Raw genomic sequence first — 17,752 nt, forward strand, 5'->3', positions numbered from 1 at the left:
AGTGAATGAACCCTAATGTAAACTATGGACGTAGGGTGATAATGATGTGTCAATACAGGTTCATTGATTTTAACAAGCGTACCATCTGGTGCGAGATGCTGTGCATATGTGGGAGCAGGAGTCACAAGGGAAATCTCTGTACTTTCCTCTCAACTCTGGTGTGAACCTAAAACTGCTCTAAAAAATAAAGTCTATTAAAAAAAATATTTTTTTAGCCCTGACCGGTGTGGCTCAGTTGTTTGGAGCATCATCCTGTGACCAAAGGGTTGTGGGTTCTATTCCTGGTCAGGGCACATACCCGGGTTGCGGGTTCAATCCAGGTCAGGGCACGTACAGGAAGCAACCAATCAGTATTTTTTTCTTCTCTCTCCCTCTCCCTTCACCTCTCTGCAAAATCAATTTTTTTAAAAAATGTTCCTCAGGTGAGGATTTAAAAAAATTATTTAAAAAATTTTCAAATAGTTGCCATTTGTCTCAAAGATTCAAGACTACCACACAAGGTGATTTATCTTAAAAGTCCATGTGAGCCCTAACCGGTTTGGCTCAGTGGATAGAGTGTCATCCTGTGGACTGAAGGGTCCCAGGTTCGATTCCGGTCAAGGGCATGTACCTTGGCTGCGGGCACATCCCCAGTAGGGAGTGTGAAGGAGGCAGTTGAATTGATGTTCCTCTCTCATTGATGTTTCTAACTCTCTATCCCTCTCCATCTCCCTTCCTCTCTGTAAAAAAATCAATAAAATATATTTTTTTAAAAAGTGCATGTGAGTATTAATCAATACTATGCCATTTTTCACAAATCTAAAACACAAATATTTTAACATGCACAGAGAGACCTGACAACACCACTGTTGTTGTGCAAACTCTAAGCAGGAAGAGCTAGGACAGGTGAAGTATGTACATCTTACAGTTTGAGGCGAGGTAATACCTAGGATAAGGGGAGTAAGTGCTTCTTTGGGAAAATCTTAATAAAATACACAGAACATAAGAACTGGAATAACGAGGGAGGGCATGCTTAAGCTATAGCAAAGTATACTTCTGGCCTAAAATATCACCATCTATCTCTTGGCACGTGTGAGACAAAGTAAGATAGAAAGAAAAATGAAAGACCATGAACACAGAGCACTTGGTCTACTCATTAGCAAAAATAAAATAAAATTTTCCAAGATCAAGGTCAGCCTTATTTATTTATCCAAAGAGCTGTTCTTTTGGGCCCGTGTGCATGGCCAATTAAACTGAAATTATCCACATACTGAGTTCTAATGAGTACCTGAGAAACACTGCAATAGACAATATTTGCTACATGGTGTTATCAGGTATGGTAATTTCAAAAATGGGAAAATACTCGAACATTGTGAATTATAGAACAAATAATTTATATTTAAAAGAGCTAAAAACAAGGATGTGATTATCATAAAATACTGAATTTGCTATTTAAGTTCATTTAATTCTGCTGATTAGGACAGGCCATATGCATGATAATCTTATTTCAACTCCTAATAAAACAAGGAGTAAAATATCTGAGAGAGAGAAAAAGACAGCAAAATGTGTGTATACTGGGTTTCCAATTAATCTTTAACCTCTGGTGTTTTCATTATTCTTACCAAAATGTAGTTGTCTATATCTGACGTTTCTTGGAGACAAACTGGCAATGTGATACCTTATGGATAAGGAGTGATAAACAAAGGGCACAAACTTTCCCCAGGAGCTGAAGCAGATCAATTCATTTTTGCTTTCTGGGAGAAAATATGTAGCTAAAAGTAAACAATAAAGTCAAGATATAACCAGTAATGATTAGCACTGAAACAGTCAGTAGTAAAGTCTTCTAAATGCCTAATAGTCCTATCAAGGATGACATGTAGATTTTGAATATCTAGGTAAAGCTTAAAAAAGACCCTATAAACATAATGTGGCTGTAACTATCCATGGTTGATATCCTCACTGGTTTTGTAATTTATTTAGTTGCCCATTTAATACAACCCTTTTATTTTATTGTCTATTTCGGCACAGTTCTTAAACATTTCCTTTACTTTGGATACCTGATGTAATTCATACCATGTTTTATCAAGTTTAATTTTCTAACAGATCCATTAAATACTATAATTATGACCTCCATGAAAGACTTGAGAAATATACTGATTTGCCTCTTCTCATTGGTAGCAAACTGAAATCTTAAGTCTTCTAAAAGAATGTCCAATTCTTCACCAAGTAACGCGTGAAGTCTTCAGGATGGGTTTAATCTGTGCCACTGGATAACAACCTTTTCTGGATTTGTAATTGTCTCTTTCCACTGGTTTGCTGCTTCAACGTTATTACTGTCTTCACTTATCCAAATCTGTAAAGGAACAATACAACCGTTTGCTTAACACAGTAACGATGAGTTCAGTTAATTCCCCTTATTGATGAAAGACAATTGGAAATTTAGTTTACATATTTTCAATTAAACATCTTTCCACTTTTCCGAAAGTTTTATTTCTCTCTTTGAAACTTAAATGTGAAAACATTTAACCTATTTAGTCACTCTGAGGACTATTTTGTATGATCCAATGCAATTTAAAAGTTCAATGTGAGATATTACATAATCATTTTCCCCAAAATAATGAGTGTCCTTTCTTATTCAATAAATCTAGGAGCTCAACTTAAAACTGATCCCAATCACTCACAAATTTTTTTTGTAAAGGTTAACTCTGACTATTCTGGATTTCAATTAGATGGATAAGGAATGTGCATTTTCAAGCACTGTGTATGTTATAGAAAACTGTAATTTTAATTGAAATCTAATCATTGAAATCTAGTCATTCTTGATCCACCGTAAACAATTTCATAATAATCCACAGTAAACAGTACTCTTCACTTAGGTAACCTCGGAAAATAGATGCGATGAATTTGGGAAAACTGGAAAGCGTTATGCAAAGTCAGGATAGCACCATGGTTACCTATCATGGAGGTAAGGTGGGCAAGGTTAGAAAAACCTGAATTCTCACCACAGCTCTGCCACTAACAAATGCTGCTGCTTTGGAATTAATCTCTCTGCAACTCAGTTTCTAATTCTTTTAAATAAAGAAATTAGGGCAGGTCACCCACTGGTTTCTCAATGTTTCCCTTTAATTTCATGATCTGAAGAACTTTCCTTCACATAAAACCTTACAAACAGCCCTGACATAAAGACAGGTAATGTAAGGGTGCTGTGGTTGGTACGGGAGCGGGTGATCTTGACTCCACATTTGGCTACTCCACCATGGTGGCTCCCAAAACTACCGGAGAAGCCACAGGTAACAGAGGGCTAGCAAGAACCTTTCCAGAATTATTCTTCTTAACTAGAATCTCAACCGAGAAAGTAGAATTACCAAAAAAGTTTTCTGAAAATCATCTGTCAAGTCAGTCTCCTATTCCCTTCGTACAGGGTAGTTGAGGCTTGATGATAGAGGAAAACTTTAACTGAATTCACTTCATGGGTCTTATGGCTTTGAGAAGTATGCTAGTTGTATGAATTCTTGAGTTTAAGCTTTTTGAATAAGAAAAAGTGAAGAACAAAACTGTAATTTTTAAACAAATATTGTAGGTAAAATATATGAAATCAAAGAGTTAATATCAATCTTTGAAAATTTACATATAATTTTAGGATTTCATGTAGACTGCTAGTCACATCTTGTCAAATGGAAGCTTTTAAACCAATAATATAGATTTTGGAATTTAAATGTGAGTCACATGATTGTAATTAAGGTAAAACACAATAGACAACTCCCACTGATCCACTCAGAGTAAAGAACAAAAGGATAAAAGAAGACAAGTTCCTATAGGATTGGCAAGCGGGCAAGTGCTATGTTGTTTTAGACAAGTTACTGAGAATTTTTACATAGATTAACCCAGACACCCATATTGACTATCTAAATAATATCACAACCACTTTAAAATTGATGTTTTCTACAAGTTCAAATCTAACATAATTCAGTTAATAGCAAACATGAAGTTGAACATGAAACAGAATAAAGTTGGATATGTGAAGCCTTAAGAAATTTAATTACTGTGTTCTCTCTTCATAAGGAATGAGCACTACTGAAAAACTCATTATTCTCATACTTTCTAAAGTTGAAAAGCTCAGAAAAACACTTATTCCCCCCTTGAGAAATGTAAAGTTCATTTAGAAAAAAAAAGTCTTATATTAAGATAAGTCTGATTGCTCAGAAATTCCAACTACCTGTATTAAAACAAAAATTCTGATAAAATTTAATTTTTGTGGCAACACTGAATTTTAATTTATGATGCCAAAGAACTGTCCTCTATTAAACTTCAATTTTATCCTATATTCCTTTTGTTAACCAACTGTTTAAATGCATAGAAAAGTGCAAGGCAAGAATTCAAGATAAACACTCCTACTAACCTGTCCCACGAAGTGTCTTCTTCTTACAGAGCTTCGACTATAAAGCTTAACGAGAAAAAAAATTTCCCTTTCATTCTGTATAAGTGGGAAAATCATAGTCTCTCCCCACTTTACTCTCCCGTTGGAGGCCTTCAGCAGGCGTGTCTTCTTCTTATAAATCAGCTCTCCTGAGCTGAACATTGCCACCTTCACAAAAAAACCTGAAACATAAGAAATTTTGATACATAAAATTGTATTTAAAACACCATAGAAAGATATGTACCTATACTTTCGTTGTAAAAAATATAAAGAAGCCACTTTTCAAGGTCTGATGAGCTACTGCCATAACAGAAAACATCTTCTAGTAGAATCTGCCAGTAAAATCATCTTGGTTCTTTAACTACCTTTACATACTAGTAGTTATTGTTTTATTCAGATTTTCACTCTTCTTTGGGGGTCTTGAACAATTTTCCTTAGAAAATCATTTAATTTACAGAGATGTTCAAATGAATCGGTAATTATACATGGTACTGTCTTATTATTATTGAATCTGTTCTGAATTTGAAGTTATATTCTCCTCCTTGTTTACGTTCTCTGTTTGTTGCTTGATCCAACCTACCATAGGTTTGCCAATTTTAATGACCTTTTCGAAGAAAAAGCTTTCAGTTTTATTACTTATGTCTTTTGTTGTTGCCTCAATATTTATCAACTTCAACTTTGGCTCTAATTCCTTACTTCTTTCCTTTGTGTTTGCTGTTTTTCTAGCTTCGTGAGTTGAGTGCTTGGCTGTATTTTTTTTTTAATATATTTTATTGATTTTTTACAGAGAGAGAGAGAGGGACAGAGAGCCAGAAACATCCATCAGCCGCCTCCCGCACGCCCCCTACTGGGGATGTGCCCGAAACCAAGGTACATGCCCTTGACCGGAATCGAACCCGGGACCCCTCAGTCCACAGGCCGACGCTCTATCCACTGAGCCAAACCGGTTAGGGTGCTTGGCTGTATTTTTTAGTCTCATTAGTTACAGTGGACATCCATTACTTCTGTCTGCTTCGGATATTTCCTCTTCTTCTAGTAGGAACAAGGAGTGCTCTTTCCCCACTCTTAGCCCTTTAGGTGGGACTAGACCTCCAGCTCTAGGGGCAGCCGTGTGAACCAGGCCTATGCACCCAAAGTATCAGAATCCCTGGCTGTGCTCAAAGGGCAGGGAGGAAAATGTGTTTCATTGGTTGTGTTTGACATTTTTGTTTTTTAAAAATTAAGTTTCTCATTAGCCGAGTACCGACAAAGGTTGCATAGGACAAATCATCTGGGCTGGTGAAACATCTGGCAGTCCTCTGGACACTCAAGCTACAGTAACTAATGAGCCAACTAAGGAATAGCCTCAAATGCAGAGATCACAACTGGATAAGAATCAAGAGACCAGTGGGTTCAGGTAGACACAAGGGTTAAAATTTGAAATCCAATAAAGTGATTCTAAGTTAAAAGATAAGTATTCACATTAAGTAATAAAAGTTACTAGAACTTTAATCTCCACTGTAGGAAATGTAGGGAAAAACCGATCTTTTACTAATAATTGTCTTTCGGTTCTGCTTTGAACCACTATATACTTACTCAAAGTCAGAGGTGTTGATGAGCTTGGAAGGCACTGTGCCTCAAGAATTTGTAACTGGATCCTGCTGTTCACTGCTTGAAAACAAGTCCCCAACTCAAGTTCTGCATGGCACACCTGCATATCACGAAAGTGTCATTTGGTAATTAAGAATAAAGTTTTGGGATATTTCAAAAATTCAAAATTAAAGAGCTAAGATGAGTAATCTTGAAATCACTGCTTTTTATATGTCATAAGAGAAGGTTTAGAAGTAAGCGCCATGGGTTCTGCACATATGAGCTATTCACTTTCATGGATTCTGCCACTGCAAGTTACAGCTAGATCCCGATTCTTCCAAGCCAGGGAGACCAAAAGGCACTTCACAGTAAAAGCAACTTAAATCCCTAAGCAGTTTTACTAGAGACATGATTTGCAAGTGTAATGTATGAGAATCATCGTCCTTTTTTTCTCCATGTAGAAATCAGAGTAGGTGCGAGCAGAGTCGGGAGACAACGGATTGCTACACTGAAAAGATTTGTGGGTTGGGAGCTGAATTACTCTGCTGTATGGAAGCGGGCCAGAGAAGAGCGCTGGCAGGAAGGGAGCCAGTGAAAGTTATGAGGCAGTAAATAATAAGGAAAAGGTCAAAGAAAACCTGAGGCAAACAATAAAAGGGAGACGGGGAGAGGGGGAAAGAAAAAATGTGCTCTTCAGTATTGCTGACTAACAGCCGAATAAAGCTGGTAACTTGTTTGTGAAACAGAACACGGCCCCGCCCACTTCTCTGGCTTCCAACACCCTTGGAGCGAAAAGAGAGAAACATAAGGTTGTCCAAACACAGAAACATTACTCCTCAGGCACATGCTGAAAAACGTAAGTACGGAAATGAAGCGAGAACATCACGTTGAGATCTCACAGGGCTCAGCACAGACAGACACAGCAGTCTTCGCTGATACTAACTCCGACAAAGCTACCGCACAGCTTGATGACGAGATTTCTATTTGGTCATCGCCCAGCAGTCCCAATAATTGGCTCCTGGCTCACTAAAAAGGACCTTTCTATGGACATTCCATGGGCTGAATCTTGGGCATTTTCTTGAAACACGATTCTGTGTTTTAAAAATTGGTCATGCCACGCCCTGGCCAGTGGTGCTCAGCCCTCGCACCAAAGGGCCACGAGGTTGACTCCCAGGCAAGGGCATCTACCTGGGTTGCAGGTTCTATCACTGGCTCTGGTTGGGAGGCCTCGAGAGGCAACCAGTCGCTGTGTGTCTCTCTCATATTGATGTTCCTCTTTCTCCTCCCAGCCCCCATTTCTCCCTAGACATCAACGGAAAAAACATCCTCGGGTGAGGATTAAGAAAAATAAATAAAAAGAAACTGGTCATGCCGTAAGAAATCAAGAGATAAACAGTGAACTGCGAATCACTTAAAACAGCCGTGGGCAAACTACGGCCCGTGGGCCGGATCCGGCCCGTTTGAAATGAATAAAACTAAAAAACAAAAAAAAGACCGTACCCTTTTATGTAATGATGTTTACTTTGAATTTATATTAGTTCACACAAACACTCCATCCATGCTTTTGTTCCGGCCCTCCGGTCCAGTTTAAGAACCCATTGTGGCCCTCGAGTCAAAAAGTTTGCCCACCCCTGACTTAAAAGCATAAACTCAACTGTTGAGAGGTTAAACTCCCCTGTGAAATGACTGAAGTGATGAAAAAACTTGTCTATTTTGGCAAAAAGAAACACTGATTTTCATAAATAAGTGAATGTACTGCTTTTTCTTTCAATCAGAATAAAATCGGGTTAATAAACCTTTTCACATGAACTAAATCTGTAGCCACACATAAAATAAAACCTTTGCTGACATGACCTCTGATATATCATTTGGTAGAAACTGAACCACAGTCGTTCATCCAGATTCTCCAAGGCAGGTAAGAGTCTAATGTCTCAATGCCCCAGAAAATACCTTTGCTGAGTCTGGTGTGCTCTACTAGTCTCACTAACTTAGGTTTTAATATATGAATTGTCCAGTTGAGTATCTGTGCCTTCTCTAACCTAGGGTTGCAGATTACCGTCTACTGAGCTAGTTTCAAAGATGCAAGTGATGAACTCCTGTCACAGCTATAAGACAAATGTACTTAAACATATTTGAACACGATAATCTAATTGTGCACTCTTCCATTCTTCATTTATTCTTTCATATCTATCTACATACAAATATTCAATGCAAAGAACATGACAGGCTGTTGCTCAGAGCACTGCAAATTATAAAGAAAACAGATGAAAACTCAAGCCTTGTTTTGTTTAAAACAAGTAACTTAAATAATTCTTAGTTGTAAGAAATGCTATAAAAAACACATTGGGGGTGGAACAGAAAATAACAGACACGGGATAAAGAAATACAGATGCCTCTGGCCCCACCCCCCAAATATTCTGATTTAGTTGGTTTAGATGTGGGCATGTTTTTAAACCTCACTAGGTGATTCTAATGCGTACCCAGGTTCAGAACCACTTTAAGCCAACATAAATATTTTTGAAAAGTAGGTGAAATATAAAACTTACATAAATTTAAAATTATATAAGGTTTGACCTTATCAAAGTTTATGGCTGATTTCTATAAATGTTATGCTGACATAGAAACTATATAATTAAATTATTAGGGATTTCTAAACACTCTAAGTCAGTGGTTCTCAACCTTCCTAATGCCGCGACCCTTTAATACAGTTCCTCATGATGTGGTGACCCCCAATTTCATTGTTACAAATGAAACATAATTAAAGCATAGTGATTAATCACAAAAACAATATGTAATTATATATGCGTTTTCCGATGGTCTTAGGCGACCCCTGTGAAAGGGTCGTTCGACCCCCAAAGGGGCCGCAACCCACAGGTTGAGAACCGCTGCTCTAAGTGTTCAGCTGGCTAGTTAAGCGAATGTCAAGTTTCAAAGATAATCAAGTTCTTTACAAAAAATACCAGCTGTAAGAACCTTGTTTTTGCCCAATTTATGAAGAGCTATATAGCTTGCTCAGGATTAAAAACAACTTTCCCAATCGATCTGAAGGCAATCTCTGACTGAGCTTACAGTTTATGATTCTTTCTTGCTTTTCTTATCAGCTACTAAAAAAACTTTTTATAAAATTAATTGATAATTTAAAGTTACTCATACTTTAGGGTTATTTATATATTATTATCACTTACAGGAATTTTTGAAGGTGGTGCTATATCCAAAGAGTAATCCATTTCTTGTGTGCTAAGAGTTCTGAGTGACAGCGAGCATTCACCAATGGTCTTCTTCCTGGGAGTCTGGGTTTGAACCTTAAATACAAGCCTTACACTTTGCAGACTTTGGAGTTTAATAGCAAACACAAAAGTTTCCATAAACTCAATTGTCTAAAAAGAAAATAGAAAGTATATAAATAAAAGGACTGAAAAAAGGGTGATATGCCAACACAAAATAAATAAAAATAATATATTTTAATCTAGGAAAGGTAGATTTGATTTTTTACAACAATAGAAAAAACACTTTTTAATGCGAACAAAAATGAGAATGACCATGACTTGTTTTTCCAGAATTTATCCTAGCTGCTGCCTTTCTTCATTTTCCCAAATCATCCTTTTAATTACTTAGTCAGAAATTCAGGTCACTACCAACACCAAGCATACCAGAATATATATATAGCTTTTCCCCTTTTTGAAAATGAGGTTGTTTTTCATCTTTAGTTCTGGGGCAGCTTCTCAGCTATTTACAATTCTTCCGCAGCAAATAAGAGCGGTGTCAGAATCTCAGGTGAGCTCTCTCGGTACCCGAAATCTAACTTGTTCACATTACAAGGCTTGAATTATTTCTTTAAGGGAGCGATTGTTTGTCTAATGTTCTTCCCGTCTATTGGGATCCAGTTTCTCTTTTGGTAACGTTTGTTCCACTCTTTCCAATCTGAAAATCGATCTCCTTAACAGAGAAGACAAAGAAGTATTAAGTCCTACCTTCTCACACGAGCATCTACCTATGCTGCAAGCCCGTGTTTTCCATGCTTGAGAAAATTTCAAATGTTCTTTTTGTTACTTTTAATATATACTTTTAAATGTTTATTGTTGAGAGTATTACATATGTCCCCCATCTCCCCCATCCAGCCCATTCCCAACCCTCACCCCAGGCCTTCACCAATTCAAATACAAGATTGTACTCAAGTGCACTGCTGTCCACGGGTTATGCAATATGCATACAAGGTCTTCGGTTGATTGCCTCCCATTTACTTTTAATATTTTTAAACCTGGTCTTACCGCGGGCTAACATTTTCTTGACACTAGACTACACACTCCCTTCTTTCCATTTTTAATGTGTCCTTTTTAAAAAGGAGGGGTTTTTTTTTTCCTTTTGAAAAGGCAAGGTATCTGGGCAACTAACAATATATTTTATGTATCGTGCTCAATTTTTCTCTTTTATTGTAATTTTTATGTTTGTGTAGTCAGAATTGTGTTTCTTGAGAACCTCCGAACCACTTAAGCTTTCTCTTCCCCCCTAACTTTTGCTAAGTTTACTTCGTTTACTTGAAAATTAAAAAGTGAAACAAGTAAGTGTCAGGATTATAGCCAGGTATAAGACATTTCCATTTAGACGTCCTATAATCTATATTTTCATAAAGAAATATCCTACTACATATACATCACTTTTGATTTCTGCCTTCTCACTTATTAAGAACATTTCCCCATATCCTTAAAAACTCTTCCTAAACATTACTTCTCATAGCTTTCTAGTATCCTATCACATGGTGCTACGGTTTTGTGTCCCCCAAAAAATATACCCTGAGGATGTAATTAGTGAAGTTAAGATGAGGTCGTATCGGAGTAGAGAGACTGGTATCCTATGACACTGAGAAGACACAGAGAGACAGGGAGAACGCCATGTGCAGATGGATGCTGAGATCAGAGTGAAGGCCAGGAATGCCAGGGATTGCTGGCCATCCCCAGAACGAGGAGAGGCATGGAACAGATCTCCCCTCAGGAAAGGAACCAACGCTGCTGAAGTCTTGAGACCAGACTTCCTCCAAACTGTGAGAGGTCAATTTCTGTTGTTCTAAGCCAAAACCCTAGGAAACTAATACATGTGGTATTCCATGAGTTTTCGCAATCATTCCCCTTTATGAGACATTTAGATTGTTTCCAACTTTTCCACTATGGATACTACACACACACACACACACACACACACACACACACACACACACAGGATTGGCAAAAGTAGGTTTACAGTTGTGAGTACATGAAACAGAATTTATTCTATTATTTATTAACTAGAGGCCCGATGCACGAAATTCATGCAAGAGTAGGCCTTCCTTCCCCCGGCTGCTGGCACCGGCTTCCCTCTGGCACCCGGGACCTGGGTTTTGCTCCGGCCACTGGCAGGTACCCGGGACCTGGGCTTCCCTCTGGCCCCGGCTTCGTCAGAAAGGACGTCCAGTCTAATTAGCATATTACCCTTTTATTATTCTATTATTTATTTGTATCATTTGTTTTCTTATTATTATTTCAAATCTTTTATTATGGTTTATCTTTTAGGCAATGATGGAGAAGCATGTAAAAAAACAGATGACAATCAAGAACTCTGTGCCAAAGTATGCTTGAGTATAGCAAGTAGACTACAAGAATCCTATATAAGAAAAGGGTAATATGCAAATTGACCCTAACAGCAGAACCACTGGGAACGACAGGTCACTATAATGTGCACTGACCATCAGGGGGCAGATGCTCAATGCAGGAGCCCCACTCAGCCACAAGCCGGGCTGACAGCTTTGAGTGCAGCAGCAGTGGCGGGAGCCTCTCCCGCCTCCTCAGCAGCGCTAAGGATATCCTATTGCAGCTTAGGCCCGCTCCCTGGGAGCAGGACTAAGTAGTCAGCCAGACATTGCCTGTGGACTCCCAGGCTGCCAGAGGGATGTCTGATTGCCAGCTTAGGTCCGAACCCTTGGGGAGTGGGCCTAAGCTAGCAGGTGGACATCCCCCGAGGGGGTCCCAGACTGTGAGAGGGCGTAGGTTGGGAAGAAGGACCCCCCTGATTGCACGAATTTTTGTGCACCGGGCCTCTAGTGTATAAATAATGAAGGTTGGCAGTTTGAGCACTTACAAGATTGTACTCAAGTGCACTATGCCATTGTGACATGCTTTTGAGTTAATAAGCTATTGTAATAATCGTAGCCCACGTCTCTTTTTCCATATGAACAACTGTAAACCTACTTTTGCCCCACCCTGTATATGTATTTTACATATATATTAGATTATTTCTATGGAACAGATTCCAAGTAGAATAACTATATTAAAAAGTACACATAACTTAAGATTTTGATGTGTATTGTCAATAAAATAACTTTCAGAAAGTTTTATGTTCTAGAGTACTTGTAACATTTTTTCTACTTTTAATAAACAAAAAGGACAGAAAATAAAGAGAAAGCAATATGTAATTTCATGTTTATCAGACATTTGAATTACCTTATTTTTAAATGATGTTTTTGTAGAAGATACCTTTCATTTGCATGGAAAACACTAACCTTTCAACCCATATCAAAAGACAAAGATGAAGATAAGTTAATGTGAAATCTAGAGCCTATAAAACCAAATTCAGGATAATAAAGAAAAATATTTAAAAGAAATCAATTGCAATAATACACTTATTTCTCAAAGCCATATGGGGGGAGAGGATGAAAAACTAGACATTTATTTTCCTTTCATAAGAGAACTATACAGAGTTTTCTTATATATTGTTCATCTTCTATGTATTTTAGTGATTAAAATTTTCTTTTTAAATGCACCTTAATATTGGACAATGAAGTATCAAGTACTTTTACTAGTAAGGCTCAAAATTGTCATTAAAAAGCAGGGGGTACATAATGTGTAGTTTTCCTAAAATAAAACACTTTTTTAATTCCAATTCCTTACATGAGTTAAAGTGACAAACATGAGAAAAACATAAAAAGAAATTCAAACACCAACAGCCACTTACACTGGAGCCTTCCTTGGCTGAAGATTTGAAATGCACTGGTTTGGGCAATGTCAGGACTCCTTTTATAGAGATAGCAGGAGTGTCGCCATAACTAGAGGGCCAACTTAGATCTTTGCACTAAAAAAATTAAAAATACAGCTTGAGTTTTACAAAGGACACAATACAATTATTTTATGTATTTTTCAAGTTAATGACTTTAGATACAAACTGTAAAAGTAAACTTACCGAAGCCTCCTGTTTCATCTACATTAAAATAATTTGACATTTAAAGTTCTCAATATCACATCAATCTCTTTGAGAGTAAAAATCAAATACTTCCACCACACCTACTGATTTATTTTCTTTAGGTTCTTTATTATATGCTATTTTCTGCAAAATATTATAAAACTCTAAATTCCTAAGAGGTAATGACCCATTCCCCAGAAGAGAGCAATAATATATGCTTATACTGTCTAAATATTCCATTTTGTAAGAAAAGTTGGTGTGCACTATAATAATGTACCTGTAATACTGTGATCCAGATTTGCTCTGCTGAAGAATTATAAAACACCTTCACGTTCAATCTCCCCAGATCTCTTTCATCTCCTGACAGAGTAATCGTATCTGAATTGTAAAAGGACAAAGATGTTTGAGATACTACACAACCCTTCTGACCCAATTAAGCTTTGATACAATTTGATTTTAAAGACAAAATAGAAAAATGCTACAATTATTTTTTAAAGTTGACAATTTAATATAACAAACACCACCCTTTAATGTTTTACTGAAGTGCAAGGGGGAAGATATACTATAAAAAGTAATACATGGGCCCTGGCTCATGTGGGTTAGTGGTTAGAGTGTCACCATGCCCCGTAGGGTTGCAGGTTTGATCCCTGGGCCCCAGTCAGGGGCTAGTGTGGGAGGCAACCAACTGATATGTGTGTGTGTCTCTCTTTCTTTCTGTATGCCTCTCTCCCATCCTCCCTCCCTCCCTCTCTCTCTTCCCTTTCCTCCTGTCCTTCCACTCTCTCTAAAAATCATAGGAAAAAATACCCTTGGGTGAGGATTAACAAACAAACAAAAAAGTAATGCATAGCTTAAAAACGTAACCCAATTATAACCTGAGAAATTTAAGTTAAAACAAAAACTTTCCCCAAATAATATTAACATGGACTTAATACTTTATACTTCAGCAAGTTCTTTACTAATATACTTTAAAACAAACCAACAATGGATATTTAACTGCTCCACTTTTAAAAAGATGTATTCATGTCTGAACACTAAAACAGAGTCCATCTGATGTGCGTATTCATACACAGGTAACACTGCCAACACATATGTAACTGGAGGCCCAGTGCATGGATTCTTGCATGGATGGGGTCCCTCAGCCTGGCCTCCATCCTTGGGGTATGTAGCAGTGCCAAAGTGGCAGGCGGCCAGGAAGGAGCCCCAGCCGGGGCCTCTCATCCTGGCCCTGCTGCACCTGCTGCAGCGTGGAGGCAGGAGAGGCTCCCAGCGCCGCAGCTGCGCCCGCCAGCCATGAGCCCAGCTTCTGGCTGAGCTACGTTCCCGCTGCAGGAGCGCACTGACCACCAGGGGGCAGCTCCTGCATTGAGCATCTGCCCCCTGGTGGTCAGTGTGGGTCATAGCGACCGGCCAACCAGTCGTTCCAATTGTTCGGTCTTAACGGTCGTTTAGGCTTTTATATACGTAGATTATCTAGAGTTTCTCTTACTGTGTCATATATACTTTCAAATTACTATTGGGTAGAAATAATTCCCTTAAGAATATAAAAATAGGGTACTTTATTCCTTACCCAAGCTTCTGTTGCTCCCCTGAGAATTTTTCCTCGATGAAGAGCTGCTAGGCACACTGGACAGTGAATCATGTCTCTACAAATAGAGTTCTTTAGTCAGAAGCTGCATGTCAAACTTGAAAGCGTCTGAAATAATACCTACCCTCCTACCAAAAAGCATGCTAACCATTTTGACAGTTACTAATCAGAATTTTCCACTTTTAGATAGAAAAGATTTCTGTGTGTGCTATCAGGAAAATCTTACATATCTTACTAGATAATATATGGAAAAGCCTTTGCTGTTTGGTTTGGTTTGGTAATAAGGATGAAGAGATTATGGCTATGTTTCAGATTTAAAGGTACTAATAAAAATCTGAATATATTTGCAAGTGCCCTGCTACTTAACAACCTGTAAAGTAACAGTTATTCCAGCATGGTCCCTCTGGACCGAGAGGTACATCATCACCTGGGAAACTATTAGAAATACAAACTCACTGCAGAGCTACTAAATCGAAAGCTCTGGGGGTGAAGCCTGGCATTCTGTATTTTAACAAGCTCTCTACACAATTCCAATGCATGCTAAAGAACTGGTGCTATAAAGAGTTAAGTTTGCAAAAATTTAATTCAACTGGGATTATTAAAGATTATTTAGAATACACTTCATTTTAATAAAATATATGTATATATGTTCATGTGAAAAAAGTTCACAAATATGTAAAAACAATATTTGCACAGTGTTTTTACTCAGTTATAGGAACATAGGTGATTTGTCTTTTTACTTTGCTTAAGTCTACTTTCTAAGTTTTAAATAATAATCACAGTTCACTTGTATTTAAAAAAGAAACATTTTTTAAATGTCAAAAATTTGTCAGTTCTATTTGAAACATAGGACAGTATTTTAATATAAATGAATAATTAAAGTTCTACATCTCAATAGAAATACTACTTTTTATTAACTAGTTTTGTTCATTAAAGAAAGTAAAATCAATAAGCACTTTAAAATATATACCATTTTAAATTCCAAGTATCTGAGTGCATATCAAATGAGAGATATAAGACTCATAAAAAAAAAACAACAACAACAAAAAAAAACTACTGCCTTTTTTATTCACTTGAAAGCTAAAATAATGCACATGGGAAATATCAAGTGTTTATCATAAGAGGTATAAGAATAGATACATCTACATACGATGCAAAGCACGTTGTTCCTAATGTAATTTACACCCCTTTGAATTTTTAGCTTGAAAATAAATTATTGGATATAATTAAATTTATATAAATAATTTACCTGCATGAACTTCTGAGATGAACTTGTAAGATCAAACATAGACTTGCTTAGCCCGGGAGAACCAGGGAGTTTGTTGGTCCTTAAATCACAAACTACAAAAAGACGTAAGTAAATTACTTATAGTAAAAAAGAAGAAATTCTATTTAATTACAATGAATTAAATCTTTTTAGGAATATATCATGAATATTATGCGCAAATCTACTTACGATATAAAACCTAACAAAATTTTAAAAATTTTTTCAATTATTTTACTTTGTTTGAAACAAAAACCAATAAAAATCAAACAATACATTTTTATATCCACATCAAACATCAAGCAGGGAAAATTCGTTATTTTCGCTACATTCCTCAATTCTTCATCTCATGAGAATAATCGAAGAGGTAAGTGTCCTCTGCGCTAAATGCAAGTCAACTGTTTAATGAGCACTTTTTTAAAAAAAATCAACACCAAATCCTAGGTGATCCTATATTGCTAGTTTCCCTCCTGACTGTAAGATCCTGGAAGAATAGAACTCTGCATACTAATGTGTATTCTAGCACAGTACTGAAATAAATAAGTACTTAGATAAATATTTCTGCGTTATTTTTAGGGCCTGAATTCAATGTTGAGACAGATGTGTGACCTGAAGAACAGTGAGAAATTTGTGAATTAGATATGTACAAGATAGACTATCACTGATGCAGTTTCAAATATGAAACTAAGAAAGTTCTAAATATCACTTAGGCATTTCCTATTTTCTTTGTTTACATTTGTAAACCTATCATGTTTCTAAATATATCATTTTTATTACATAGAGCAGAAAAGGAACATTTATGAACGGATAGATGATATATAACATATATCAAAATAATCTGTAAACAAACTTTTTTTTTTCCAAAAAGGACAAATAAAATGGAATTTAGAACTCACTAACACATACAACTTATTAGTCTTTCCATTTGTATATTAGATATAATGCCACAAAGAATCAGGATGCTTATCTCGGCACTTCTGAAGCCTGCTTTCCCCTTATTGGTAAATTGTTTCCCGTAATAAGAATCATCTCTCCCAGGGTCTCTGGTTTAATCTGACTTGGACATTTTTTGCTAAAAGAGAAACACAGAGAGCCAGCATGGCTGCCCCAGCTGAGGAGGAGAAAGTGGGAGCACAGAAAGAAGGATCTGGGAGTCTGATGGGCTTTGGTCTTTTTGACTAAACCTCTCTTGTAACACATTCAATAAAAAGCTGAACTCTGAGAAAAAAGAAAGAACGACAAGGAGGGGAAAAAAACACACACAAAATTTCAAACCTGATCCATACAGTCTTGTCACTTCTGAAGTAGGGGGAAAGCGCCGACTCAGATCTGGGGAAATGTGCTGATACATATAGAACGGGTTGTACACGTCATAGCTGGATCCAGGGTGGGAGGAGCCGGAAAGTTCTGCCTTTCGATCCCCAAAAGATGCTCTGGCCGATCCTGAAAGCAAATGTTTCAAAAGTTTTATGACGTCCTTTTCTTGGGAGTTACTAGCCAACAGCTGGTGCATTCAAGGCAAAAGGAAAAAAAATTGTTTCGAGTAATATTAACTCGCATGTGTTTGATATCTAAAAAAATAAGCACACTTTTACTGAGCTCTAAGTGTGTGGAGTATTCTGCCAGGGACCAGCCATGAACCCTGCTCTCAAGACAGTCTGGTAAATTTTTGACATTTTTCTTTGCCCCTAAGCACACTATTACAAAATGCTGTGGACAATTCTGTATT

At 37.2% G+C, this 17,752-nt stretch overlaps 1 protein-coding gene across 4 annotated transcripts in view; it reads right to left on the reverse strand.

Annotated features, from left to right (window-relative positions):
• Positions 1 to 337: 337 nt before the first annotated feature.
• TC2N (tandem C2 domains, nuclear) overlaps positions 338 to 17,752 on the reverse strand; it is a 40,297-nt gene continuing 22,882 nt past the window's right edge. For 3 of the 4 annotated variants that reach the window (XM_036315738.1, XM_036315722.1, XM_036315732.1), the window contains 9 exons: positions 17,287 to 17,466; positions 16,009 to 16,100; positions 14,742 to 14,817; positions 13,449 to 13,549; positions 12,947 to 13,063; positions 9,151 to 9,342; positions 5,972 to 6,086; positions 4,379 to 4,578; positions 338 to 2,332 (listed from right to left, as the gene is read on the reverse strand). In XM_036315738.1, the coding sequence (XP_036171631.1) occupies positions 2,222 to 2,332; positions 4,379 to 4,578; positions 5,972 to 6,086; positions 9,151 to 9,342; positions 12,947 to 13,063; positions 13,449 to 13,549; positions 14,742 to 14,817; positions 16,009 to 16,100; positions 17,287 to 17,466 (1,184 nt within the window). In that variant the 3' untranslated portion in view covers positions 338 to 2,221. The remainder of the gene's footprint in view (positions 2,333 to 4,378; positions 4,579 to 5,971; positions 6,087 to 9,150; positions 9,343 to 12,946; positions 13,064 to 13,448; positions 13,550 to 14,741; positions 14,818 to 16,008; positions 16,101 to 17,286; positions 17,467 to 17,752) is intronic. The other variant, XM_036315739.1, reaches the window with a different exon arrangement.

The sequence above is a fragment of the Myotis myotis genome, unplaced genomic scaffold (genome assembly GCF_014108235.1).
Source record: "Myotis myotis isolate mMyoMyo1 unplaced genomic scaffold, mMyoMyo1.p scaffold_m19_p_1, whole genome shotgun sequence".
NCBI classification, from domain to species: domain Eukaryota; kingdom Metazoa; phylum Chordata; class Mammalia; order Chiroptera; family Vespertilionidae; genus Myotis; species Myotis myotis.